Genomic DNA, 27,216 nt, shown 5'->3' on the forward strand with positions numbered 1-27,216 from the left:
GCACGAGGCCCCGCCCACTGGAGGAAGTACCGCGGTTTACCCAATTTAATTTAAAGCAGTACTAAGTAACGTGTTTACCTTAATAAATCCTTTCCGTAGTCCCTGTGGGGGTAATACAAGTGTTTATGGGATGATTGGAGGGTCTTTCATCTCCCCCAGGTGTCTCTGGCCAGAAAACCATGTTTGCAACTTGACTGCCACCGGTCCGGAGAAAGCCATACACACTAATGGAATCACGAAGAAGAAGCTAACAGGCTAACGGGCAAAGCTAACTGCGGGCTAACGTCACTTTAAACAGTATTTACAGCCAAGTTTGAGTGAAAAAAAAATATTTCCGTTGTATAATTGGATGCACAGTAACCCTCTCTCCCTTCGCCTTTCCTGTCAGTATTTACTCTCCAAGACAATTAATAAGTTAAAAAATCGTAACTTGCTACGACACCTGCAGTTGCGCTTATGGCCTCTAGGGGGAAGAGTTACTTAGTACTGCTTTAACCCACGCTCCAGCAACGGCAGTGAGTATAGTTTATCAATCATGTATTACTACTATAAAACGTTTTTCACGAACCTTCAGGAAAGATCAAAGTCTTACCTATCCACTATATATTGTAGGGTACAAGTAGTGCCAAAGCTGCGTGAGTTAACTAGCAGCAGGGGCGGACTGGGACTGAAAACCGGCCCTGAACTCTGACCAGCCTGGCCCAAATCAGCGTAAATGCGACACTTCCACAAAGACGTTTTTTAACCTCTTACCCCCGTCACGCTGTCGCTGCGTTTTCGTCACATTTTTGTTATTTCATTACTTTTTTTGTGTTTTTTTTTCTGTATTTTTGTCTTGTTTTCGCCATATTTTTTGTCACTTTTTAGTTGCTTTTCCAGCACATTTTTGTTCTGTTTTCATCCTCGTTTTCATCACTATTTTGATGCTTGTCTTCTAAGCTTTTAGATGTAGGTAAAGTTTGTTAAGGCAGGGGCGGACTGGGACTGAAAAACAGCCCTGGACTCTGACCAGCCTGGCCCAAATTAGCGTAATTGTGCACATCCACAAATACATATTTTAACTTCTAACCACCCGCCTTGCATTTTCCCCTGGTCGACTTTTTTTTATTTTTATCATCAGCAAAAAGACGGGAACGGTGGTCATAGAAACAGAAGCAAAATCATTAATATAAATAATAAATAATAATGGTCCCAAAATTGAACCTTGTGGTACACCATACTCCACGGAATTCCTTTTAGATTCATATTTTTTTTATACTGGGCTTTACCCAAATCTAAAAGCTTCTCAACTGGAGAGCAACAATGTAACGCCTCATTTGAAAGCTAAGACCTACAAAAGTGATGGAAACTTTTTGTCACGTCATTTTTGTCATATTTTTGTTGTTTTTTTCATCATTTTTTGTTCGTGTTTTTCTCATGTTTTCGTTGCCTTTTCATCACATTTTTTGTCACTTTTTTGTTGCTTTTCCAGCACATTTTTGTTTTGTTTTCATCCTCTTTTTCTCGCTATTTTGATGCTTTTCTTTTTAGCTTTTAGATTTGGGTAAAGCTCAGTTGAGGCGGGACTGGTGGCCCTTCTGTGCTCTTCCAGAATGGACATGTGGCCAGTCCGCCCCTGACTAGCAGCGAGCAAAATAGACCTGTCAATATATCAAATCAGAAGTTCGATATATTGAGGCAGGAACATATCGCGATAATACTCTAAACTAGCTATAAAGCATAACGATGACAGTAAACCTTTGTTCTAAAAGTGCATTAATCCAATGGTTCCCAATGTTTTTTGTCTTTCGCACCCCGTTGGCCTTTCATTAGTCAACCGTGTACCCCCTACCTCAAGGGTGCTACAGTTTATTTAGAAAGTAATTACTTAAAAGTGGTATTTGTAAGAAAAAGGACAATGTTGCAGTCAAAATAAGCCAAAAATTCTCCCAAAGTAACACATTTTACTGAAAAATATAGCTTTTCCTATAAAAAGTATGTTACATGTTCCCCTTATTTCAATCTGAAATAGTTCCAAGTACCCCCTGCTAGGTCCTCGAGTACACCCAGGGGTCCCCGTACCCCTGGTTGGGAAACACTGGATTAATCATATCCTAAAATTCACAAGCTGCAATAAATATGAAATATAATGTAACCGAATTTGGAGAAAGTACAAAAAAAACAGGGGGAAAAATGCTCATAAATGTGCAGACAATAAATATTGAGCCTAAGATGTTATCTGTTATTTATTGAACGATAAGTCGATATAGTAATTATCGTGTCAGCCATAGCTATACATTTGTACTTTGTTCAATATAGTGTTGATGTTTTATCTAACTAAAATGCTTGGAAGCAAAATTCTTAAAGGCACTATACCTGATTTTTTACTAGCAATGGAACAACATTTGCTTTGTCCTCCTTTATTGTAAACTCAGACATTTTGGGGGTGGGGGGGGGGGTGGGGGGGAACCCTGTGCATCGAATTAACAATTTGGAACAATTTTATGAACTTGCAGGCTTGTTTTCTTGCATTTCTGTGAAAGTCACTCTGAAAAGTGACCCTGCGAGTACTGAAATGTGCCTCCGAACTCGTCCCTGTGAAGAATTGAGATGCTACAAATATGTTAGGAAAGTTTGGAATAAATTTGGACCACAGCTAGCATTGTCATTTTGTGGTTTCCGCTTTCATTCTTTGTTATAAAAAAAAATCAGCCTTACTTTAAAATGTTGGAAACATACCAAATGGACATCCTGCACAGATGCCATGCACACAGCTAGCAAGTATACACTGCAATTCTCTGGCTTTGTTGCATTGTCACTCTGAAATTACTGTCAACTACTATTCCAACAATTTATACTATTTTCAAGATGCATGCATGAAAAGGATCTACAAACATCTTACACGAGAGGGAAAAAAAACATAATGTTCTGATCTGCAAACAGAGGAAGTGCTGGTGAGGCAATTGCACATGGATTAAATTGATCATTTTGAATTTGAACACTTGTTTGTGTGTGACAATCATTCTGCATCAGGGACATGTAAATCGTAGATACAAAGAGGGCATGCCAGGATTATCCGCAAGGCAAGGCAAGGAAAGGCAAGGCAAGGCAAGGCAGGCAAGTTTCAACAACAATTCATACACAGGTAGTTAAAAGTGCTTCACAGTTAGCCTACATAAAATGACAAGATGGAAGATAAGATAAATCTATAAAACATCCATTGAAAAAATAAAATAATAATTACAGTAAAAGCAAAGAGTGCAGACGAGTGCAGATGTTGTCAAATTCAAGGGAAGAACAAGAACTGTTTTCAGATCTGAGGAGTGTCACGTCCTCATGAAGGAGTGTCATGAGTTTCACGTCCTCGTGAAGCAATTGATATAATATATCAATTTGCTATTGGACGGAGTTCTTAGGTTGAGTCTGGCCTTGATCATGAAGTCTTTAACTTGTCTTCAAATCCCAGTTTACATCAAATGCTAATATTTAATTATTTGGAAAACCCAGTTTGATACCTGATGAAATTGCAGTTATAAAGCAATATTGTTTCAGGACTTTGACTCTTGCAATGACTGCAATATTTTTTCCTTTTTGTTACAGAGCAGTCCATCGTCTTCAGTTGTTATTGCCGCCTGGTGGTTAGTCGAGGTAAGTGCTACACATGTGCATTTGCACATACAGTAGATAAGCCGTCCTAGGCAGCGCTTATTGCGCCTATTGCCTAATGCCTAGGTAAACAAAAGCGTTGTCGTAATCCTAATCTGTATTTATTATAGGCTAATCCATACAGTGACCACATGCAGACAGGTCACAAGTGCACTGTGTTGCTTTGTTTGTCCCTATTTAATTTGCCTCTATATCTATTTAGTATCCATTTTACATGATTGACACATCAGAATCACACGTGAATTTAAATAAAATGATCAAAAACAATATACTGCTGTTTGATACACTGAGTGAAATTTGAGGGTCCTCTGTTTTCTGTCAGTTTGGGGGCGGCTAGATGAACGTTAATGTTCAAGGAAGCCCATGCAATCTGGCCTGGAGATCAGACTAGTTGCACTGACTTCCCATGTCATTCATATGTTTGAAAAACGTCTACTGGCTCAGACTCTTGGCGGTCCTCGCCCAGGACCATCTACAGTTTGTGTTTCAGCCCCATGTTGCTGTGGATGATATTGCCATCTACACATCTGCAGCAGCATATAAATGCTCTGTGAGGATCATGTTCTTTGATTTCTCTCACGTGATTAACACTATCCAGCCCTTTTTGATGAGTGAGAAATTGAGAATTGCTCAGGATGTGTGTCAACTCCTCCACTGTCTCCTGGATTACTGAATACTTGCAAACAAAATACTGACAGATCACCCTGACTGATACCGTGTTCATTAATGTAGGGGCTTCCCAGGGTGCTGTCCTGTCTACTTTCTTGTTCACTTTGTGCCTGATTTCCAATATGGAAAATCCTGCCAATATGTTTTTCTGTTCACTCCTTACAGGGTGGTTGGTAAGCTACATACGTAGCCACAGCGACACAAGCAATTTCCCTCATGGCCCCCATCCAGATACAGAATTTTTTAATTTAGGCAATGTTCCGTGTCGATCAATTCTGTGTGCTTTAATATCAATACTTTTTATTTTTAGGGTATGCATGTTGTGAGATGCAATGCTTGACAGTAGGGGGCAGCAAAAGGCTAAAAACATTTGTTCTGTTTTCATTCCTCACAGTCAGACCTCTCCTTGCTGAGCAGAGAGGGACACATTACAATGTATATGTACATTTTCAAAGTAAAGTAATTGATTTTAGATTTTATGCATTAAAAGGCTGATATAACTATCAAATGTTAATGTCACAACATTTTTGTTATTGTTATGATTGGATGATACCTTTAAGTTTATTCCATTACTAAAAGAAAACCAATGGTGCACGAGGTTTTTGTTATTGGTCCCAGGTATTATCTCTGTTAATTGAAGCAAAGCGAGACGTGGCATAATTTAATTTTTATTAACTTTTGGATTTTATATAATCTTGTCTGGACATATTAGGCTAATGATCATTTCCTTTGACTTGACTCTGGAAACCAAGTCATCTATATTTACTGTGGGTGTAACTGATTTCCCTTTTACTGATGTTCCAAAACCATCATCTGGTTAAGTTTATGGTTAGGATTTAGTTCAGGACCATCTTCTTGATTATGACAGTCCTTGGTCATCAGCAACACGAATTTAGATCAGCCATTGTGTGTCAACATAGGCCTTGTCACTGTGACTCGTATGCTGAATGTGTAGAACAACATAGAGCTATTGACTCTGCAGCCACATGGCCCGTTCTCCTCTCACGTCTGGCATCTTAATGCTTAACACGCAGATGTGAATTCCTTTTTAACAAGACTGCACCTATAGTGAGAGCCAATAAAAATCCCTCCTTTAGCATGAACTTTATGAAATGCTTGTATGGTTATGATTAGGAAAGATGAAGAATCACTGTGTGCGATGTCGACAGTATAAAGCCATAAAGGGAACATATGCACCCGTATGTCTAACACCTGGTGTATCAAAAGCTTAGATGCTATGTTTGCTTCTTTAATTACTAAATTCTCTCACACACCGCATTTAAGTACAGGCACAGTCAGCATCAATATGATATCCTTATGTCATGCTGACATAGTAGTTTCCCAAACAATTACACCCCTCGCCTCATGTCACTAAATGCCTGCCACAACTGAGTGTTCATGTGCAGATAAAGGAGCCACGCAGTGAGAGGAGACAGCTAAAAAAGGCCGATTAATCTCGCAACGTGAGGCTTTAAGTTCTTTATTAGGATCACATGTGCGGCGGGCGAGCGTGCTGTCAGTTGCAGTATGGATTGAAATGTCTACAGGAACAACGGGGCTTTCATCAGAAGGTAAAAACATGTGCACAGAGGTGTGCATGTGAATACGCAGAGCCCTTGAAAAATCTGAAAGACATCAAGTAGCTTGGATTTAATGCGCAATCGAATGACCACAAAAAGAAAAAAACTGCTATAGTTTAACATACATGTACAGTGACATTAATGGGACATCCAAATAGTTCTATCAAAGAAAATCCTGCCATTATGGAAAAACATTACTCTAAACCTGCCATTCAAATGTTTTATCCACCGCTTTCATCTTAAGGCAAACATTTCAGTTCAGGACTTTATAGGCAGACAGCACAATCTTATTTGTGCTGAATGTAGTTGGTTGTTGTTACCATTTGATATTTCAAAAAGGCAAGTACCACATGCTTGTTTTAAAATCTCAGTGTTGTGCGGTTTGTAGTTGAACAGTATCCAAGATCACATTAGGATAGAAATATTTTGGGAAGGATATGGTAAAGGACAGAAACACGAGACCAATGTTTATAGTTTAGTTTGTGTTATTGCACTTCTTGTTGCTCCTTGGTTTCTGGGGAACTTATGTTGTCGAGAAAACTGTGTGTGAACTGAAAGAACAAGCACTAATTGGAGTCAGTGCGAAGTAGAACGAGCGAAGTAGTTTTTGCCTCAATATTTCATTCACATTTCAGATATTGTAACAACCACAGATCCATAGGTAGCTCTTTCAAAACCCCAAAGATGAGAAAATGAACGTTTTTGACAACACGGGTCGGTATTTTTATTTTCAGAACATGACCTTTTCTATAAGTGGAAAGTCATAAAGGCATCTCTGACAGTAATGGATACAATGAATGAATAACTCTGCTGTGAGCATGTTCTACGGTCCATAAATACAGTTATATCAATGAAGATTTTTTTTTTTTCCTTTACATCAGTCCATATGGAGCTTGTGTCACATGTATCCAGTTCAACGCCACTGTTTTGAGTTTTCCCTATAACATCAAACACTAGAAGCAAATACACAAAAGCAGATTATAAATTCGCCAGTTATGCCTACACTTTCATTAATATTGACAGAAACATCACGGACATTCAACTGCAGCTCGCAACAGTCCATAGAAAGTCGATTCAACACCGGTCGGAGGCTGGCAAACCGTTCACGCGCTGTCTCCTTTCATCTGCGTCGCTTCCTGTTACACTTGCCTGCCTCTATATCTTTATTGCTCACCTGATGAGCTCGCCTGTCCGTGTCAGTCATGTTTTACACGGTGTGATCAAGGTCAACGGGGAGTCTGTAAAATATACTGTGCAAAGAAACTTGATGCAGGTGCTCCCTCTAAAGATCCACCACATGTCCTCTTTTTTTTCCCATGCTGCCTTTTTTTTTAACGAGCCATGTTGTTTTGTTGTCAAATACTTGGGTGGGATTTTTATGGCGAGATTTTTTGGGTAATGAGGTCCTCAATATGAGGTCCGCGAACAAGTGTGTTTTGAATTACAATGACCTCTGCAGTATGGAGCGCTTCTTTGGATTTTTTATTTTTTTTTGGTAGCGTCTGGCCTTGGTTTGCTGCAGGGAAACACAGCATTGGGTTTGTATTGATTGAAAGCAGACAATGAAGTTTCTAAATGATAGTATAGGAGAGAGGGTGGAGCGCATACTGAGTGGCGTTTCCAAGGTCTGCGGATCAATGGATTCAAAGTTCGGTGCAAAAGATCAGGCTGAAGATAGCGACACGCATCCTGTGGAGAGTGGAAGGGCCCAAGCTGCATTTGGAAAGCCTTTGCGAGGAAACTGGACGCTGCTCAGCTGCACTCCTCGCAGTTGCACGCCAGGATGTAGCGATATGTCGCCGTGATGCGCGTCCCGCCACTGCAGCGCAGTCTCACGGCCTTCAGCTTGGACGTGTGTGGACGGCAGCAGGAGCAGGTGCTTTTGAAGGGCTGTTTGAGCACCGAACTGAAGGAGATGAGCGGATCGGAGCGGGTCGTGTGGCTGCAGTGACCCTCGCAGCGAGCAAGCAACACCATCTGAAAGAGAGAACGCATTTTTGAACATGGATAAGATTCATGATGACATTACTGTAGAAAGGGTCACTACAGTGTGTGTGAAAAGGAGTGTTTGTTGAATGATTTGACCTTGCACCTGCTAAGAGAGAGATAGGACCAGAGAATGCAGTCACTCCTACAGTCTGTTGTGGCACAGTGCATCAAACTGTTTGAAGACCCGCTCCAAGACATGCCGGTTTCCTCTTTCAGTGGCTATAAGGTTGCCAATAAAGAAAAAAACTCAAGGGTTTTAACTCCTAGAACAGACTGAATGTTTCTGTGCATTGACCTGTTTCTTGGAAGGCATCTTGTGTCTATCAACAAACAAAAACTGGTGGTTGTTTACTGGACAGTTCGTCTCAGCAGCACTAATGGACTATAGAAGTCTTCCTTCCTTAACACCTGGATTTTCGCCCAAGTTTCAGGGTGGCAAAAGGATAACACATTTACCCATCTTGTAACATCTTTGCAGTCCATCATTCATTCGGATTTCTGCAGGTCAATGGAGTGTGAAAGGCCTGTTAGCATGACTCAAATTCATATAGAAAACCCCATCCTTCTCGACCCTGGCTCCGAGCTTAAGAAATGTTACCAGCGACAGGAAACATTTACTGCCCTCCAAGGTCTTCTCAAAGAGAGACATATAAAACGGCTAAGTTGACAGCTGTAATGACCACCAAGACTTTATCAGTTATTACACTGTCCACTCAAATGGATCCAATATGGAATCGTTCAAGGGTGTAATTTCAGCACTGCATTTCCGTAGGGCCAAAAATATGATTATGCTCTTCATCTTCCTAAACATTTTTTTTTGGTGTGAATTAGATGCTGTAGAAGAGTGGCAGCCAAGTCTGACCAAGCACGCTCATGCTCTTTGCAATTCAAACCAGGATGACCCATCAAGATAGACAAATCAGAAAAGAAAAGTATAAGTTTGTATAGAAAGCTCACTCATCAACTCATTTTACCCATAGAATATTTGAAATGTTGAATTCTTTATTTCTATGGTAACAGGCTTCTCATTTCATCACTTCGGAGCCATGGATAGACCTAAACAAGTCATCCAGGACTCCAGGCATTGAAAACATTGGGAACACTTCTTGTCTATCCTAAGGGACAATCTGAAGACCTAGACTAATCCTGAGGAACTTCTGCTGAGTTTGTTCACCGAGCACAACTCTGTGGTCTCTAAATGAAGGTATCAGGGCACTCTGTACACACTGAGAGCTCTCCTTAAGCCTGTCCAATCAGCTGACATAGAGCATCTCTGTGATCAGTGTTTACCCCACCGCACCACATGCCTCCGCGGGTCACCGCATTCCTTTCACCTCCCTCAACAGTCCCTGTGTCCCGTTCCTGTCAGCTGCTGCCTGTCCTGCCCACGGACCACTTCGACAAAAGCCTGTCTGGGGCCGAGGCAGGGACACCCAACCCCAACAGCAGCCATGTCGCCACGTTAAGTCCATTTGTCTTTGTCCCAGCTGAGGATCAAGCTGTCAAACGGTGACAGATTCCAGTTTGTGACATTGGCCCCGCTCTCCTCTGTCGGTTTCTTTTCCTCTGATCTGCTTTCATTCATGCCGGTCTCCTGGGGAAGTCCAATACCTTTTGTGGCACTTAAGCAGGGAAAGGTTTTGTTCGGCTATTATCTGAAGCTGCTGTTGTTTATTTGACTGGAGACATTTTGAAGAACACTTTTATTAATTGTGTCTACATTTTGTGCTCAATGGAAACCTATAGTGTATATATTTTATTATCTAAATGTTTTGAGTCTTGAGTTTTTTGTTTGTTTTTTGTACTTTTATTACGAGGAGCTATGTGAGCAGTTTGTTCTGTAGCCGTCACTGGACGCATTTTGTTATCCAATAAGAAAGAGCATTCATTCAGAGAAATATACAGCAAGTAGTATTCAAACTATGTCAAACATTCAATCTATTTGAATAAATGATGCATGCAATGTGTTTGGCAGATGTTGAGTTTTCGCTGTGGATTAGCGTGTGCTGTATATGGTCAGATCTCATACAGTGAAGTTACAGATGTAATATGCTAAGTGTCAGTCTGTTGGTTAAACTTGGCAGCATACTCCCGGCTCCCTCTGTCAGTTTGATAAGCCCTTCCTGCGCCAGGTCAGACTGTGAGCACTTATAGTCAAATTAATTATTATATAGAAAAACGTAGAAAGTCATTACTCAGGCAAAACAAATATCTGGGCTAAAGCAGCCGGAATGGAACGAAAACTGACAGTCTATTTTTAACAAAAACAATGACGTGCTTGGCTTTGGGCTTTAGACATCAGTCTGTTTGCATATTCGGTCGTTTGACAAATTAAGAAGGAACACGTCTCAAAACCATTAGGCCACTCTCCATATTTCCTTTCTGTGGCCCATTGTCTCTGGCAGTGGCAGACAGCGCAGGCCTGAGGTAGCCCGCATGCCTCGGCCAAGAGCTGTTCCCTGCTGAGACCGCAGCGTGGCCCCTGTCCAGCTGCACACACGTCCCGTCCACTCCCGATACATCCACAAAGTCTCAGGGAGGGACAGGGGGGAAAGAGGCATGGACCGACCAGAGAGGAGGGCACGCTGGGGACCGTAAGAGATAGGAGTCATACACGTATACGCACAGTCCTTAAGTCGAGAGCTGGAGGGAGGCTTTCTGGCAGAGTGAGTGCTGTGCATCTGTTTGGAACAGACCGGAGCCTTTGGACAAATTGAACAAATTACCTCTTCTCTCATTTGTCATTTCAGCTGTTACCTCAAACAACTTGTTGATAAAAGGAAGTTCACACCCAAGTTAAGTATTTAATGTGGAAACAGTTACCTGGTGAGATTGATGAAGTGTCAGACCATTTATAAAGTTTTATTATTTATTATAAGATGACAAACAAAAACACTAAGAGCATTCTTTATAGTTTCCCCTGAGCAGGTCTGGGCACAGCATCTGTATATCTGTTACTGCGTGCCAATACCTTGCTGATTCTCTACGCTGTTGAAGTGCTGTTGAGTTGAATGATGCCATTGGAACACTGGCTCTGTGTCTACCTTAATAAAAAGAGGCTTTTCATCCTGGTAATATTGATTTGTTGTAGCGTCCTACCTTGGAGTTGCACTTGTAGATGGGATGCGTGATGGTCTCGACGAAGTGGTGCCTCATACATCTCTGCGGGTCTGAGTCTCCAAGGTGAGGGTCTTTGGCTTTGTTGCTGCTGGCCGACTGGACCAAGCCCAAGAGTGGACAGCACATGAGGACCAGCAACAGGCCGGAGGGAGGGCCCACACACACAGCCGACTTCATCGCCGCTCCTCTGTCACAACAAGTCCAATACGTTCCTTTTTTTCGTCAGTCCTCCCTGCCTTTTTTTTTGGTCCTCCCAAAGTTCAGGGTCTCACAAATCACAATGTCTGGCTTCCTTTAAAAGGTTTAGTGTTGGCAAATTGCACAAATACAAGCCGTAAGCTTCATAAGACCGCTCCATTCCCCGCTGTCTGGGTCCACCGCAGTCTGGAGGAGAAGACAAACAGATAAATGCAGCACGAGAAACAATATTGTCCGCGAAGGCTGTATGTTTTGTCTATTAGTATTCGGGCATCTACTGAGGATATGTCCAGTCTCTCTTTCCCATGGATGTTTTTATTCCCAGTGTCTGTGATTGATCGCTTGATGGCGTGGGAGTAAATAAAATTGGGACTGAATAAGTATGCAACAAAAATATAAAAGTTCAAGACAAATGTAATGTGACTCTTCTAAAAACATTTTCTTAAGGTAGCACGAGGTTTTAGACGTTCCCCAGACCGCTGACCTGCCTCAAAGGTGTGCGATAGACTTGTTTCCTTCTGTTCGACCAACACACGTCAACACTTAAGCCCCTGCACTTTTATTACAAGGAGAAACCTAAGCCATGGACAAACAGCCTGCAGCCAGAGCCCTCCCTATGCCCAGGAATGACTTTTTCATTAAAATCAACTACTTTCTCATGCCTGCAATTGTCTGCCAGCTCGAGAACCTTTTTTATTTATTTATTTAAAGTCGTTTAACAACACCAGCAGGTGAGGGGCGGTTTTGCTAAAGGTAATTCCATTTCAACTCGGGTCAACGAACTGTGAAAAACAGACTTGCTTGCTTCTTTAAGGTTCACTACTAGCCCTTATAGTGAAACATGAAATATGGTGTGAATTAGGAGAGGTTTTTGTGTAAACGAGGCTCCATAATAATGAGGTGGTGTTGAAGCTGACTATAATAAGCCTGAAATGTAATTGGGTTTTCATTTTTTGGGGGGGGGTCTACAACGTGCTTTTAATTTGAGGTTTGCTTTTAACAATTTCATACAAAGGGAAGTTGCTTATGTGTTGTTTTTATGTGGAGTAATGGCCACTTTTCAGTTTGGGTTTAGAGGCATAACTGTGGCCTGTGTGGTTTCACAGAATGCTTTCTTTTTCTGGCGTTTGTCTTTTTCTCTTTAAGTCCATGCTGTTCTGTTAAACCAACTGTCCTATGCAGACTATTTAAGAAGTCCAATGAAAGAGAATGACTCTCCAGTGACAATTTGATTAAGGGTCTGAGGGCAGAGAAAAGCGGAAGATGACAACTGAAGTTGACGTACGGTACTTTAAAATGTAAGCGTTTGTTATCCGCAGCCGTCAACATAACTGCACTGTGTGAGGCTTTCATTTGAAGCACACGAATGAAGCAGTCGGGTGATGTTTTTCTGTATTCCTCAACACCGTTTAAACTGGAGACGCACACAAAATCATGATTCTTTCAATCTTTAACCCCTTAATCCCACCTGAACCGAAATTTCCTCCAGTTCGGCAATACCCAAATCGGTATCACTTTTTTAAATTATTTTACAGTACCTTGATACATTGTACCCAACTAAATTACAAGTACAATGTAATGTGCTCTGTAGCAATGTGTAATAGCTTGTACCTATGGGTTAGATACACAATGGAATAACTTGTATTAGTACTTTGTAGGTACATAACGTAATAGGACACGAGACCCTTAGGTGAGAAATAGAATTATGGCTTATTACATTATACCTGCAAACTACAAATACATATTATTCCATTGTGTATCTAACCCATAGGTACAATTATCATTACACATTATTACACATTGTTACAGAGCACATGTACTAAATTTAGTCAGGCACAATGTATCAAGGGTAGTGTACAATAAAGTGTAAAATCAAAAACAGGGACAAAAACAAGACAAAAAAGTGATGGAAACGCAACAAAAGAGTGACAAAAAAAGCAACAGGAGTGGCCAAAATCGGACCAAAAAAAAGGGTGATGAAAAAGTGCCAAAAACATGACAAAAAGAAACAAAAAAGTCATGAAAAAGTGACCAAAATGTGACAAAAAAGTAATGAAAAAGTGACTAAAAAGCCACAAATGAGGAGCAAAAGAGCAATGAGAAAAAGGACAAAAACTCGACCAAAAAGCAATTAAAATGTGGGGGGGAAAAGTGATGGAAAAAGTGACAAAAAAGAAACAAAAAGAGCAACAAAAGAATGACAAAAATGTGCCAAAAACACAAGGAAAAAAGATGTTTAGATCAATTTTGTGGTTTCCAAATGAGGCATTACACTGGCCTATAGGCTGTAAGCTCCATTGTCGAGAAGCTTTTAGATTTGGGTAAAGCCAAACTGGAGAAAATGTGCTCGGTTAAGAGGTTAAGATCCTATGTGTCTCTACATTTAATCACAAGTATCACAAGGGGGATCAAGGCATGAAAATATCTTTGGTAAATTCATTTAGCTCACTTTTTTTTGCAAATACTAAAAGATGATGTTGCAGATATTGATGCTTGACTTATTGACTCCTGCACTGTATGAACTCCGATAACATTTGAACAACTATTAAGAATGTTTTACTCGATAACTCATAAGCAGCTTGTCTCTAATATTTATTTCTCATCTTGAGCTAAATAGTAACGGCATCAGATTTTTCGTCAACTCTCCACCTAACCTCCCAGGTCCAGTGTTTTTCTTACTGAGGCGAATCATTTAACCTTAACCTTCTGGGGAGAACTAGAAGTATCATTTGGCTTGTTAAAATAAATACTCTCACAGATGATTTGATGGCTGGGTTAGCATGTGGAGCACAGTTTACATAGCACGAGAGCGTTGCATTTCCAAGCACCGACCCAACAGCACGACTCGAATCAATGCCATCCACTATCTCCACTGTTTCCCAAGACCAAAATTAAATCACCGACTTCAAAGTAATTACCACATGCTGTTTCACCAATCGTCTTTCCCATAAACTGTACCAACCCCAAGGCCTCCGAATTCCTGTTAAATCCATGGAGGACAACACATGGATACCTGATTAGGTCCAGACCCCAAAACAAGTCATAATTTGCCTGAGTAAAATTAACTGCACTTATAACATCCTATAGTAAAATGTGGCGTGTATGTTTTGCTGGTCACCTTTTCCCCCCGAACAGGATCTCTTCCCCAATAACTGAGAACGCTGCTGGCTGCTAAAACTATTTAAAAAAAAGAAAGAGTCTATGAGGAGACAGTGAACAAGAACCGACACTGGGGAAACAAGTGGGCGGGGTTTGGATATGTGATTGACTGCTGTCAGAGGAGCTGGAAATTGAGATAAAGTACTACAAGTCGTGCTTTTTTTCATAGTTTGGATGGGTGCAATTTATACTTAGGTGCGACTTATATATAAAAAAATATCACTTCACATGTTTGTTATTTTCATTTTATATTATATTTCATATTACATATATTGACAGGCGCTAGAGGGCGCTCTAGGCTGTGTCAATGGTGCAGTTACGCCTCCAGGCCCAGGTAGTTGCCAAGGCTGCTGCGACTATCGCGTCATAGAAGGGGGCGTAGCTTCGCCGAAGGGGAAAATCGAATCTTTTGGGAAACACAATTTTCTACTCTTTTTAGCCATTTTCTGGTGGAATATGAACTTATTTATTTATATATTTACACAAAAATAAAGTCAAGTGTAAATCGGGCTCATATGAATAATTTCTCGTAGCAAATTGTTCAGTATATGGGCGACTCCAGAGATGCCGTCTGTTTAATACTCCGGAGCGACTTATAGTCCGGAAAATACAGTATTACATAATGTTATACTGAAATGTCCCAATTTGAAGAGATCATTGCATCGAGATTCAGGTCTTTTCTGTTTTACTCTAAGTACAAAGACATATGCTCCTATTGGTCAGCCTCTGTCATTCTTTAACCGTGTGACTGGAAATTTAAGCTATTACATTAAAATGTTAGAAGAAGCCGACAGCTGTAGTTTGCTACATGAATAATTCTAAAATTTTAATTGTAATGCGCTTAGAAAATTGTGTCAGATCAGCCACCCCTTGTCTTCAGGGGACTATAACAGACAAACAGAAATGATAAAAGTACAGCAGTTAACCCCTCACCACCCGCCCTAACCGAGTGCATTTTCTCAAGTTCAGCTTTACCCACATTTAAACATTTCTCTGCTGGAGGAACGCCTCATTTGAAAGCTGAGATCTACAAAACTGATCTAAACGGATGTCGTTGTTGCCGTGTTGTTGTCACTTTTTTTTTTTACTGTCTTTTTCATCTCATTTTTTGCAGCTTTATTGCATTTTTGTCACATTTTTGCCATTTTTTTTGTTGAGATTTTCTAACTTTTTTGCTGCACTTTCATCGGTTTATTTGCCACTTTTTTGTTGTGATTTCCTTGTTTTCTTCTCGTTTCGTTATTTGGTTGCGTTTTTTTTTCAGATTTGGGTGCTCGGTCTAGGTGGGGGCTAAGAGGTTAAGGCACTAATTGACATATAACAAATAATCAGTGGTGGTCGAAAACTTGATTTCATTATTTGTGTAGTAAAAATACAAATCCTTCCAGTCAAGTACTACTCCAGTACAAGTAAAAGTGGCTAGGTCCAATAATTTCTGAGTGAAAGTACTTTGGTAATAGAAAGAGTAATAGGTGATATAAAGAATCATTTTGCATCTCGCATATCACCTCCTGTACAGGAACATGACAGGGACAAACATCTGCACACTGCTGCCTCTTGCTCTTCATTTGCATATCTTGCAACTTGACAAACACAATCGCTTAACACACGGCATTTATTTGTCCGAACCCTCAATGTTGGGTTGTTAAATCATCTACAAATAGCTGTATATTATCAGGATGTCTATATGAATAAAGGCAAAATGTATTAGTGTTGAGTCAGAAACAAGTTCTGGCACATTAGTGAAGCAAAGCAAACAAAGATAATAACAACGGACAAGAGTGATTTGGCCCGAACAAGGCAAATAAACCGTAATTTATTCCGAATGTTGTCATTTTGAGCCTCCGCCAGCCGTGTTTAATGCTGATGAGCCTCGTCTATTAGCCCCGGCCAACTTCCCCTCAGTATTGGCTTTTAACTACAGCAGTGGGATCGTACTCTATTGATTGGCATCTGCTTATTAAGCTCCCAGACAGGATTTTAATGCTCTGCTGCGACACAGACAGCCTCCAAGACATTAGCAACAAGGCAAAACTGCACTAAAGGCGACCAGAAATCTCCATTAGATCCCCCCCCCACACACACACACACACACACACCAGTTTCAAAACTTGAAGCTTGTTAAGGACTTGTTTGTCTCACAAAGATTATGCTTTTGTCAACCCATCCTTCCTTACATTTGATTATTCTTATAAACAAGTTCAGAAGCATTCACATTGATTGTTGGATATGACGGTACAGAGGGAAGAACTGGGAGAGACACCAGCAAATTGTCAGAGTACAACAAACACCAAACCAACAATGACACGTACAGGGCTGTGGTTGGCAACATGAATGTATTAAATATATGTAATAGTTCTATGATAGACAAAAACAGATTGGTAGCAGATTTGGTATTTTTGAGAAACAACTTTACAGGTCCAAATGCATCTGCTGTTAACCTCTTAACCCCCGCCTCGGCCGAGCATTTTTTTTTTGGTCCAGTTTGGCCTTGCCTAAATATAAAAGCATCTCGAACAAAGCGTAAAAATAGTGAGGATCAACGAGGATGAAAACACGACTTAAAAGTGATGAAAAAGCAACAGAAGCAACAGAAGAGCGAGAAGAATGTGCCGGAAAAGGAACAATGACACAATCTCAAAAAGTGACAAATACACGACAAAAAAGTGATAGAAGAGCGGCAAAAAAGTGACAATAAAGTGAAAAAATCATGACAAAAACTTGACAAAAAAGTGCAAAAAAAAAAAAGAAAAGAGAAAAAAAAGCAATGAAAAAGCAACAAAAAACAACTCATACACGACAAAAAAAGAGACATGAAACAAACACTTCAAAAATGTGACAGAAACGCGCCGACGACGTGACGTGAAGTTACGATCAGTTGGGTCTTAGCTTTCAAATGAGGCCTTTAGGCTGCGAGTCGAGAAGCTTTTAGATTTGGGTAAAGCCGAACTGGAGAAAATGCACCTAACCACCAGACTGCACAGAAGCTTTAACATTTGAACTGCTAAACACAGTCCAATACTATAAAAGAATCACATGCCTTTCAAAGCAGGCAAAGGTATAAACTTTAGGCTGAAAAGAAAAAACAAAAAACAAGGCACTCACCCTCCCACATCATAAATCTCTATTTACAAAATTTCTATTTTTGTAAATAGAGATTTATGATGTGGGAGGATGAGTGCCTTGGTTTTTTGTTTTTCTTTTGAGTCTTAGTTCCCCAAACACCAAAGAGCACCTTCCCCCCAAAAAACACATTTTCTTATTGACTTCCTGAGCACTTTGTCTAGTTTTTTCCTGTCTAAACTTTAGGGTTGTCAAGTTTTATACACAATAGATTCCAATAGAAATAATAGAAATAGCACATTGTACAGTAAATAACTGCAGGCGTAGCAGTTTGTTTATTGCACTAAACTGTACATGTCTAAACCATCTTAATCTTTCCTCTCTTAACTTCTGATCGGATCCATTCCTGACCTCCAGAGAGAACTTGTTGCTTCCTGTTGTCCACTGTCTCCAAACCTCAAAACCAGCCGAGCGTTTTCATTTGTGAACCTCGTAGTGGTAACATGAGATCTGTTTCCAATTGGACACCGGACAAAATCCATGCACTGCCCGGACGTCGTATTTCAACTGACTTTTCCAGCTTTGTTCTCACATCAGTTTGACTAATGCATATTCACTCAAAATGCTCTTCTCCACCGGCTGATGTCACAAGGTGCTGCTCCTCTTTGATACCTTATAACTGTTTCTCCGTTTGATCATTTCAGCACTCAAATGGCTATGCAGTTTAAAGGGACTATACGGAGTTTAAAAATGTTAAAACTAAGCATTTTCATCCGCCTACATGTTCCAGCCATGTCCTAATGTGTAGAATGAGCCCAGACCTATTCACCACAACTGCCTCTAAAATCCTGCACTGTCACTCAAAAAGGTTTTAATTTTCTAAGCGGATAAAAGGGGGAACTATATTGTAAGGCGTAATAATACCAGGAGTAGTTCGAAATCCGCGCAGTAATCTTCACTTTACTGCGCAGTAGTCTTCACTTTACTGTGCGGATGCCAAATTACTCCTGGTATTATTACGCCTTACAATATAGTCCCCCCTTTTATCCGCTTAGAAAATCCACATTGTTTAATTTTGTGTAATTATACTTTGTAGTGGAACACTTCACGTAACCATATTTAAATAGGGAAAACGTGGAAGAGCTTTGTAGCTTCTATCTTGACCAGTTTTGGAGCTATAGTGGAGAGGGGGAGAGGCTAAATGCTAACGCCGTCTGCGCTGTGTTTGCGTGACTGAAGGCACGGGTGAAGACCAGACAGGTCCTAAAGAACTCGTCAAAGCTAAGGTAAGAACATATCTCAGTATGTAAAAACGGTGGCCTATTCCTTTAATATAGAAGCTGCAGTTACGCATAAGACCTGAGGTGGCAGTAGTGAGCATAAAGTTACTAACTTGCATCTAGCCCCTTTAAATTAGTCTTTGAAACGTAACTTTTGGGGCTCCGTGATCTCACACCGAACCCAGTAAATCGTTTTGTTTTCAGCTTTAAATATAAAACCGTTATAGAAATATGGTACCACTCCAGCTCCCACTCTGTGCCACAGCGCTTTAGCGTGAAAGTCAGTTTTTCCATTCGACTGTGGAAAATGAACACTGTTATCTTTATAGAAAAGGTCTTTGTTTGGAGTTGATATGGCAAGTGGATGAGGGGAAAAAAATAGAACAGGGTTATAGTTTCCAGTTCGGTCGCATATGTTTTTCCATCTGCTTTATTTTGAAGCTGATTTTCGCCGTAATCAAAAGAAGAAAGGGGCATGTGGTAATGAAGTATAAAACAGTGGCAGTACAGTTTGTGCGTCACCGCAAAGAAGTGGCTGTGTTGTGGACTTCCAAAAGTCAGCAGCTATCAGACCGACCCTTTGTTTGAAGCGTATCCAACACAAGTGGCCCGAGCGGACTGGTGCCTTTACTATCAGAGTCTTGGACCAGAGATGTGGGGCTGCCCAATTACAGTGGTTAGAAAAGAAGCTTGTTTCGAGTGTTTTTCACGGTTGCTACAGGAAACGGCCTCAGGGAAAACTAATATTGTGCACCCTCTTCCTTTACATCAGCCATCTCCACGCGCAACATCCTAAAATGTGATCTTCCAGCATCGGGCGGAGCAGGAGGATGTTTTTTTTTTTTTGGCCCGTAAGGTTTTATTAGACAGGATAGCTGAGGGTGAGGGGGTGAAGCGTGGGGAGTGACATTCCGCATATTGTCTGCTCTGGGACTTGAACCCCTGATGCTGAGATCAGAGAGTATATGTGTAGCAGCCTTAACCACGAGGCTAACTCTTAATGTTTTATCTGCCTTCTTTGTAATTTTATGTGAAGCACTTTGAATGGCCTTGTGCAATGATTGTGCTCTACAAATAAACTCGCCTTGCCTTGACGAACAGCTGAACACAAATTTGCCACCATTCTGGATAGGTAACCATAATCCAGGTGATAACATCTTTATTTTGACAGCTGCCTGTAAGACAAATTCTACCGCAGAATTCTAACCAGTCTCCCACCTCGATATAAAAGGCTGTTAATGATGTGAACACAACCTATTGTATAAGGCCAGGTTCACTTTCAGGATGTTTCCCGCCTCGCTTTTTGTCCACCTAACCCCATGAAGTATTATATCCAGTCATTCAAGCCCAGGAACAACCGCCTCTGCGCCTCTTCACAATCCCTTTGTTTTTTTAGACAATTTATCCCAGTAACATTATTGCGCCGTATTTTTCTCTGTAATCCAACAAATCCAGTTGGCTTTTGCCTTCACTCCCCTACTTTTTCGTGCAGAAAGTCAATTCTCAGGTTGTGATGTTAAGTGAAACCATACACAATTATACACTTGCTTTTGAGTACTTGAGTACTGCATCGATTTTGTACGTTTCATCATTTAAAGGGACTATACGAGTTTAAAAATGTTAAAATGACCTATTTTCATCCAGCCAACATGTTCCAGCAATGCCCTAAGGTGTAGAATGAGCCCAGACTTATCCACCACAATGCACTAAGTCACTCAAAAAGTTGTTACTTCGGGTCCGAATTGCCGTCATGCACGAGCTTAATATAGAAGGTGCAGTTACACGTATGACCTGAGGTGGCAGGAGTGAGTATAAAATGGCCAATTTGCATCTAGCCCCTTTAAATTAATATCCTAATATGAGTAAGGAATACTCTTAACCATGTTGTGTGTTGCTTGGAGCGCCCTCCATCGGCAGCAGGAGCAATCAATTATAGCAAACACAAAATACAAGGCATACATTTCAGCAGATGGCCTGCTAACAAATCAATGTTGCAGTGATAAATGCAGTGGGTCTGGTGATGGTTTATAGACCAGATTCTATCGATTTGAGCTGGAGAAAAAACATCCAGAGTAAACTCAAATCTGAGTCAACAGGTATGTTTTTGATGAGGGAATATTTTTAACATGGTTATTAGCTCAAGAGAAGTAGATTTCTCATTATATAACCCATTTAATGGAAACATGTCATGGACTTGCAAAAATAATGATGTCAAATTAGTCCGAGAAACAGCAAATCTAATTTTTGAATTCACACAGCCAAAGTTTTATCTGGCTAGAATAACTGTCAAATTAAGTTGTCACTTCTGATTGACTTGTTATATGTCAGGCTCCTATTAAAGAAGCCAGAACCTCCATTACACATTCTCCAGGACTGGGGAAATCTAAATGACTTCTTTTGGCCAAGGTATGATCCAAAATTTCCACAAAATGCAGTGTTAAATACCATATACATAAAATCTTTGGTCCCAACAGTATACCCTGTGGGACCCCGAGGTATTCTTTTCTGGGTATTAAATAGCAAATCAGTTAATTTGGCAAAAGATAGCCTAAATTTATGTTTTACCTTTTTAATGAGCCAATGTGGCATTCCTTGTCCACATGAAATAATTAGGGGCACAGCTGCACGTCCACGGGCTAAAATATACAGAATGAGATTATTGCCCCATGTTACTTATTTGCAGGCCTATCTGGAGATCTACATTTATTGTTTCTTTAGAGACATATTAAATGCCACAGAGTAGATGAAATTAGTAAAAAGCAGTTGTGATTTCTTTTGTCATACCCAGGGGATAACATATAAGACGTTTTGTGGTTGAGATTATGGGGAGCTCAAACCACATTACCACAGCACTAGCCCGCCCGCTGCATACCTCAATCTGCTTGTATAAGGCCAAATGAAGCTTTTGGACTTTGGGAGTTATGGGCAGGTGGATCCAAGCCCACCAATTGCGTGCTTGGATCTGCCAAGTTACCGTATGGTCACAATTAATTTATAATGATGACCCAAATACTTCTTCAGAAGTGTATGACTTGGAGATAAATATGCTGCTACAGCAGGCAAAACACGCTCAATTTACATTTCTGCAAGATAATCGTGCCAAAAGATGTATTAATAATATTACCTAAATAATATGACATGTTTTTACTTTTTGCCTGAATATTAAGTTAACTTGCACTCAGTGTTGGTTGGATTTTATTTGGTGACAACATGCGAAAAGAATGTATTTGGAAGATATTTAACACTCTCGAGAATAGATAACTTGAAAGTATCCCGCTGTTGCAGCCATATGCCGTGCACAAAAATCACTGCCACCATTTCATAGCTGTGAGGTGCAAGTTAACACCGACTGCCCACCTTGTGAAACCATTGTTTTTACACAGGCAAATCAGTTAGAGATTATAGCTGTACATTTAATAATAATAATGGCTTACACTTGTATTGCGCTTTACAAGCCTGTTCTCCGAGTTTCTCAAAGCGCCACATTTTAGACATTATTAATTCACACCTGACTTGGTGGTGTTAAGCTAGTATTGTAGCCACAGCCGCCCCTCTGGGTTGACTGACAGAAGCGAGGCTACGAATCTGTGACATCGGCCCCTCTGACCAACCGCTCACTCACGCCCTTACATTCATGCTGGCCTATTGTGCATGCTTTTAGTGGTAGGGGAAACTTCCCGGAGGAAAGATATGCAGACACATGCCGACTCAATGTGTTAACTTTGCCTTCTCTCTGGTGTTTGGGTCACATTTTATAAACAGCACTAACTGTTTTATGTTAACTTTTAACTGGATGCAGTTGGATTAAATGTTTAGTCGCTAGTTTGTTAATAGAGAAACACAAGTTTATGTTGATGTTAAGAGATCTTTATTTTTGTTTAATTCATTTATTTGAACAGGGACATGTTTGTAGATAGATAAGATGCCATTCTTACCAATCTATACCATATTAGTTACAGTAGATGCTGCTTTGATGGAGGCTATCTTTTCTAAGATCAGTTGCCAGTGAAACAGGTGCAGCACACAGCTGAATTGAGTGAAAAGTCTTCATTAAAGTCCCATATTTATCTGTGAATACCTTCTCTTTCACTTCCTCTCTTTGCACAGGCTTCTTTCATTGAAGTGCAACACCACAATCCTATCTCATCTGCTCACCACTGCGGTCCTCAGCCAAAGTTGACGTCATGATTATCTGTTCGCTCGCGCTCCCCCCCCCCCCCCCCCCCCCCCCCTCCTGCTGCCTCACCCCCCTCCATTGTTTCACCAGCTTTTAATAAACTAAAGGGCAGATTCCTCACCGGACCAAGGCACTGGTCTCTATACACATACAATATTGGCATGCATGGTGCCAAGCTCTTCCACTGTCCACTGACGCCAGCTTGTGATAGCACACAGCGGCTAATGCTTTCTCTCTATTGAACACACACACGCAGCCGACCCCACGCGCCAAACTCCTAAGAACTAAGCCCCACACTAAATATATCCCCCCTCAGAAGAGATGAAACAAACAGCGTGGATTTGAGAGCCCATGTACATCCAATAACAGGCTGCCATGTGAGCTGGAGCTAAGCTTGTGTTAGCTTTATACTGTAGGATTCATAGAAAGAGTAGAGCTAGTGTTGAAAATGTGCCTGCTGTAATCTTAGCAGGTGTTCCCCTAATTTGCCAATCCTCAATGATAACATACTAACCAGCAGTAACCCCATCCCTTTAGACAACATTTATGTAACCTTTGTTAAAGCACCTATCCCAGGAATTTGATTATGTAGATGAGGCACATGGAGATCAATGACCAGAATAAATGAACAGTCGTAGTTTTGGTGGATTTCTTATAGTCATGAAATCCGAAGCCCTGTACAAGGACAAACCAATTTTGTGTGCCCCCACTACAGGCTTTCAGTATGATTTTCGGCAAAGCACATGTCACTACAGGCTCCTTGGGGACCCCTCCTTATGCTGGGGTCTTGGGTGCACCCTTCACCCCCCCAAATCCGATGTCTCTGCTATAATAAATGCAGCTCTACAGTGCAGACCACTTCTAATGTACCCTTCATTTCCCCCATGAAAAAATGTCTTGTAATTACAACAACTCTTGAATTTTATGAAAAGTATATGGGAAAAGTTAATTGAAATTGTACATCTGGGACAAGGTCGGCAACACTGTAATTCCAGATCATAGAGTAATACAAAAGAATGATATTTACTAAATGCTCTAAAGATGAAATATGTGTCCGAATCCCGCAAGCCTTACTCCCTCCCTCTGGCTTTCATTCAAACAAGTGGCTCTGAATTTCAGCTCTGTTTGTCTTTCGAGTCGCGACCCTGTTTCCTCGGGCCGGGGCAGATCTGTCACACTCTCGTCTGGCTGCACTGTGTTTCCATTTACCTCAAAGTCTGAGGTGCGTGCAGTGCATCCATTTGTCAGAAGCACATTCCTACTGACGCGAGACATTGTGAGCTGCCGATCACAACTTCCACTCCACGTCCAAATAAACAACGCCACAATGTGCTCCTCTGTATGAGCGAGACTTCATATATACCGTGAGGAGAGTGGTCAATGTAAAGTATGCCCAGTAGGCTAATCTTCCAGACAATGGCTAATATTCTTGACCAAGTTCTGGAGGAAGTCCTCTGACATTGGTTCCTCCCAACCGTTTTTATCCCATTGGACCTTTGATAAATAACCCAAATTCCCCTACTTTGAGGGTCTTGCAAATTATTAATAAATGTCACTGCAATAATCCTTGAAATGTCTTACCTTTAAAGCAGAACTAAGTAACTCATGCCCCTAGAGGCCATAACTGCCACTGCAGGTGTCGTAGCATGTTACAGTTTTTTTCTCATTAGTTGTCCGTGAGAGCAAATACTACGCTGACAGAAAAGATAGAGGGAGAGAGGGATATTATCCATCAAATTACTCAATGGAGATAGTTTTTTTCACTCAAACTTGGCTGTAAGTACTGTTTAAGTGGTGCTAGCCCACTGTAAGCTTTGCACGTTAGCCGGTTAGCTTCTTCTTCGTGATTCAATTAGTGCGTATTGGTGACTCCTACCCAGAGACAGGAAAGTTGCAATTGTGGTTTTCTGGCCAGAGACACCAGGGGGAGAAGAAAGACCTCCCAATCATTATTAACACTTGTATTACCCCCAGAGGGACTACGAAAAGGATTTATTAAGGTAAACAAGTTGCTTAGTTCTCCTTTTTAACATAATAGGCTTTGAGAAAGTCATGAGATGGATTTCCAGTATTGCCTCCGTATCAGGAAACACTGCTAACTGGTCTTTAACTTACTTTGTGGGTTTGGAACTAAAACCAAAAAGTCTGCTGACATGCCGTCATGAGGAATTGAAGACTACTGAAATCCAATGTCGAGTAAAGAACAGCCCTCAAAGCCGTATAAAAGTGTGTAAGAGCAGAGGCCCACACAGTAACGTGCTGCCGCTGCTGTCAGTCTGCACCTGACTGGACGTGGGATGACTCAAAATCACCTCCTACTCATTGTCTTTGACTCTCGCTTCTCCCTACAGGTTCATGTTTGATTTTCATTTGGAGCCGCGGGAAGCAAAATCTGATCCTCGCGAATAAGTAAGAAAAATAAAAATCCAAATGTTTTCCCGTCTGGTGTCACCCAGGTCAAGTGGTGTGGGACTGCATTTGTGCATCATGTTCTGCTATTCTTTTTAAGTATTTTTGCTGATTTTGGTGCGCAACCTCCTTTACCCTCTTCCATTTTTCATTCAGTTAAGCCACACTTTAAAACCCAATCACCAACTAAAATAAACATGCGGGAAAAAATTGCCCTAAATCACCTCTATTTATAAACTCAATAACTTTTCCTTACAGTCTATATACTGTTTCTCTGACAGAGAAGGGTCCAAACTCTTTTTTTTCTCAGTAGCAGTAACTATGCTTGAAATAAGTAGTTTTAGTAGTACTTTTGTGTGTTTTACTTTCATCACAAAGAATAACAAACCTTTAGGCCTGCACTCAGCGTTACATACCCTCAAATGTAAAATCTATGCAAAAACAATAAGCAAACAAGTATATCCTTGATGGCGAAATGCTTCCTGTTGTAAATTTTAACAGGAGACATTTGGAATAGGCCACTTTCACTTTTAAGCAAACCTGTTTAACAGCGAGGTAACTCATTTTTCATGTAAACACTTTGCCCCGTCTCATAATCACGCCGGACTCTGTTGGAAGTAGTAGCCTTATCTCGCCCCTCCTCCTTTCTACCTACCACAGCGTCTATTATATCTGTCATCATCTCCTCCCAACATAAGCCAGCAGCCTCGGGCGCCGATACGATAGAACAGGCCAAGTCAATCATGCACTCAAATGGACATAAACGCACACACCTGTAAAACACATAGCCGCACTCCCAAAGTCATTTACACCATTATTAACCCCCGAGTCTCGCACACACACACACGCTCCGGCAGAGTTCACTGATCCAGCCAACCTCCCTGTCAGAGCCTGATTAGCAAATGCACATGAGCCAACGCAAATATGTTTCCTTCTATTACACGTCATGTCACACCGCAGTCTAATAACAACCACTCGCACGGGCCACTTTTGGATACGTGTTTTGCCAGGTTCTTGAATTCTGATCAGCTGATTAAGCCTAGTTCTTTGCAGTTTTGTCAAGTTAGTTGTTCTTTTTCATAGCTCAGTGTGTAACACATGTTGATGATATTCTGCTGTGCCAGACAGTTTTAAGAACATGAACCAGGTATAATGGCCACCTGCCAAGGCACTGGTCTTATCATGCAATGAGAAAGATGTATTTTGAACTCCAGAGTTTATGCTTCTGAAGAGACTTACATATCACAATCGTTCTAAAGCAATTATTCTTAATAAGGAAATATACATGATTTTTAATAATAAAAAATATATATAAATATTTTCAATCTGCATTCAAATTCAAGGTGCTTTTTGTGAAGAAAGTGAAGGCTATAACTATTACAACACACGAATAGAAAAATATGGAATTGAAAATTGTGAGCCATCATTATCTACCGTATTCAAAGACGATAAAACTTTAGGGTCATATTTATGTTGTGAAATGGAGATTTAACTTGACTTAAAAAAATGACGCACATGAAGTAAAGGGCTTAAACTATCAGCGTGTGTCATCTTCAGCCCTCAGCTGTCGCCTCTTATCAATGATAATGCAATCATGATTATAAAACTAAAATGAATTTGAACGGGGGGGGGGGAGAAAAAAAATCTCATGTGGAACAAACTGAAATGACATCAAAGTGCACCTGAACTAGGAGAGGCTACGTCACGTCTTTTAGCAAATTACAATGGATGCAACCGGAATGAATAGGACACAGTAAAGTAAAGGCATGACACGCACGGCTCTTACCTTACAGACAGACAGACAGAGCGGAAGTATCCAGAGAGATGAGGTCCTGCGTTGCACGACTGGGTTCCAACTATTGTTTCCCAGCCAGCTGCTCTCTCCTCTCCTGCCTCTACCTCTCCGAGCTCCTCTCTCTCCTCCCTC

At 40.8% G+C, this 27,216-nt stretch overlaps 1 protein-coding gene across 1 annotated transcript; it reads right to left on the minus strand.

Moving 5' to 3' along the window:
* Positions 1-6,578: 6,578 nt before the first annotated feature.
* ndp (norrin cystine knot growth factor NDP) lies at positions 6,579-27,211 on the minus strand. Its single transcript, XM_079562492.1, has 3 exons — positions 27,076-27,211; positions 10,983-11,387; positions 6,579-7,871 (listed from the first exon to the last, which is right to left on the minus strand). Exons 2-3 carry the CDS (start codon positions 11,178-11,180, stop codon positions 7,647-7,649), a joined length of 423 nt encoding a protein of 140 aa, XP_079418618.1. The 5' UTR covers positions 11,181-11,387; positions 27,076-27,211; the 3' UTR covers positions 6,579-7,646.
* Positions 27,212-27,216: the final 5 nt, after the last annotated feature.

Source organism: Gobius niger, assembly GCF_951799975.1.
Source record: "Gobius niger genome assembly, chromosome: 9".
Classification (NCBI taxonomy): domain Eukaryota; kingdom Metazoa; phylum Chordata; class Actinopteri; order Gobiiformes; family Gobiidae; genus Gobius; species Gobius niger.

Bases quoted from the DNA above. Each gene is read 5' to 3' on its own strand.
- ndp (XM_079562492.1), bottom strand. From the start codon at position 11,180: ATGAAGTCGGCTGTGTGTGTGGGCCCTCCCTCCGGCCTGTTGCTGGTC. The intron at 7,872-10,982 runs GTAGGACGCTAC...TCTCTCTTTCAG, and splicing joins TCTACAAGTGCAACTCCAAG to ATGGTGTTGCTTGCTCGCTG.